Raw genomic sequence first — 2,249 nt, forward strand, 5'->3', positions numbered from 1 at the left:
GTGTAAACGACCATAAATTTATTAACCACTTGTGACGATACGAGCATTGATTGCCAGTGTATCCATATAAATAAAGTTATGAGCAACTGAGAGCCTAGAATACGTATGTAAGTGCGTGTGCTCACTCGAAAAAACGGTATGTGAAAGGTGGAAGCACAAACAAGAACAAAAACAATACAATACAACATATGTATGTAAAATGAAATGGCGCATGGTTCCCCTATCGTTCATGGTGATTGCGCTAATTTACGGGAAGGCTCTCATTTCGACGGGTCAAAATGCAACAAACTCGAATTATGTGCAATACTGCAACCATACGAATCGCACGTCCCACATGTGGGGCGATGTCGACCCCAATGTATTCTATATGTGCGATGAAGCAAACAACACAACGCGCAAATTGCAGTGCCCGGCGGGACGTGGCTTTTTCAACGGACGCGGCTACTACGGTTGCATACCGTACGATGAGTGGCCGGCTTGCATGGACAATGGCGGCGGCAGCAGCAGCAACAGGAGTGAGCTTGGAAATAGCACAGCGCAGGTTTGCAGGGACGAAGAGCATTTACGACAGACTTGGGCGGCCGTGGATCCGAATAAGTTTTACATATGCCAGCAGGCAGATTCAGAGCCGCTGCTGCTGACCTGTGAACCCGGCAAGGGGTATGTCAGCGCGCGGGTGGGCCATAGCGACACTCACATTGTAGGTTGTGCTGCATGGCAGAAGTGGCGGATGTACATGCAGTGTGAGGGATTTTATTGAGACGACCACTCGTTAAAAAATTAAAATATTCGGGGAAAAATGTGAAGTAGGTGGTGGTGTGCGCTATGCGAAATTGGCTGCGCTGCCAGTGAATGATTCATACCGAGATGGTGTGCACAGCAAACCATGCATTGTTAATTTTTATTTATTTTTGTTATTGGATGCGCTTATATGTATGTATGTATGTAAATGCATGTCTGTACATGTTTTGCGACTCCCTATGATAACAATTATGTGCCAATATATATATAAATGTTGGTATAAATAAACCAAAATAATAATTAAGTAAAAATTGTACTGATAAGTTTCAATATTTATTTTTTTCTACTGATATTGTTGATAAGATAGCTAGGCAATAAAATTAATTGAAAAAAAGTCAATGTATGGTTTTTGGTTAGTGAATAAATTGATTGAGATTGTTGTGGGTCATGTAATTGGAATACAATAAAAACATTTTGTGCGATTCTGCCCGCAAGCGATGTCAGTGATGGAAAACGGCAGTGTAAGACATTTAAGGTTGGAATTGTTTAAAATTTTTGCGCTGGAAAAAGGCTCAAATATTTTGCTCCACAAAAAAAACACTTGAATTGCTGTTTGAGCTCAATATCTAAAACCTAGCATCACACAGGTCTATTCCTTTGAACAAAGTCTTAGTACAATGCGAATTGTGTGGAACCGATCAATATAAGAATTCGTGCCAAATTTCTAGTAGATGGATAGAGGCTAAGCTCATATTTTTACTGAACATAGTTAAGCCTCAGCAGATGCCTTCATCCTACATACCAATTTGTCTCAGTTTCTTTCTCTTAAAACGCATGGAGAAAATCTTGGAACAGCAGATCAGAGACGTCAACACATCAATCAGGCGAATTCACTAAAATTGGTATTCATAAACTATGCCGAAAGTTGAAAAGCCTCGTGAGTCTAAGGTCGGTGTTATGCAGAAATTTTGTTTGGCAACTGCGTGCAATTGTTGTTACAGCAAACTCGGAGAGAGCGAGTTTGGCGACTCTCACAGCAAACTAATTTTGTTTGGTCAAACTGCAGCAAATTCGGTGTTGTCATATACAAAAATTTTAGACAATTGTTGCTATACACAAAAACTGCCGTGATACCGAAAGCCAGATAACTGAATTTATGCTGTAGGAGCTTCAAAGATTAGGGCACAGTTAATTGCCTATACGATATCATAAAAAATATATTAATTGTGCGCGTTATGTACATCTGAAATTCTCATTTCGTGTTGGCAATGGCCATGAAAACCATAATGAACGTGCAACCCTGTGCCAATCTCGACATAACCACCTCCGAGCAAACTAAGCAGCCGCCATTTAATTTGGCACACAAAAGTTTGTCTGCATAACACCGACCTAAGAACAATAAGCGATGCCCTGTTATGCAAGGGTGTAAGTCGCATCATCAAGAACTGGTTGCTTCACGTGCTAAAAGCAAGGAAGATCAGTATGGAGCTGGGAGGTACGATCGAATC

At 40.9% G+C, this 2,249-nt stretch overlaps 1 protein-coding gene across 1 annotated transcript; it reads left to right on the plus strand.

Annotated features, from left to right (window-relative positions):
- The first annotated feature begins 6 nt into the window (after positions 1-6).
- LOC108355588 (uncharacterized) lies at positions 7-1,026 on the plus strand. The gene has a single exon (XM_017606737.1). The coding sequence runs from the start codon at positions 200-202 to the stop codon at positions 758-760; it is 561 nt and encodes a 186-aa protein (XP_017462226.1). The 5' UTR covers positions 7-199; the 3' UTR covers positions 761-1,026.
- Positions 1,027-2,249: the final 1,223 nt, after the last annotated feature.

This window comes from Rhagoletis zephyria, unplaced genomic scaffold, assembly GCF_001687245.7.
Source record: "Rhagoletis zephyria isolate East Lansing unplaced genomic scaffold, Rhagoletis_zephyria_1.1 Rzeph_scaffold_47351, whole genome shotgun sequence".
In the NCBI taxonomy this organism is placed as follows: domain Eukaryota; kingdom Metazoa; phylum Arthropoda; class Insecta; order Diptera; family Tephritidae; genus Rhagoletis; species Rhagoletis zephyria.

Excerpts from the sequence above, each read along its gene's own strand:
- LOC108355588 (XM_017606737.1), top strand. The coding sequence starts at position 200 with ATGAAATGGCGCATGGTTCCCCTATCGTTCATGGTGATTGCGCTAATT.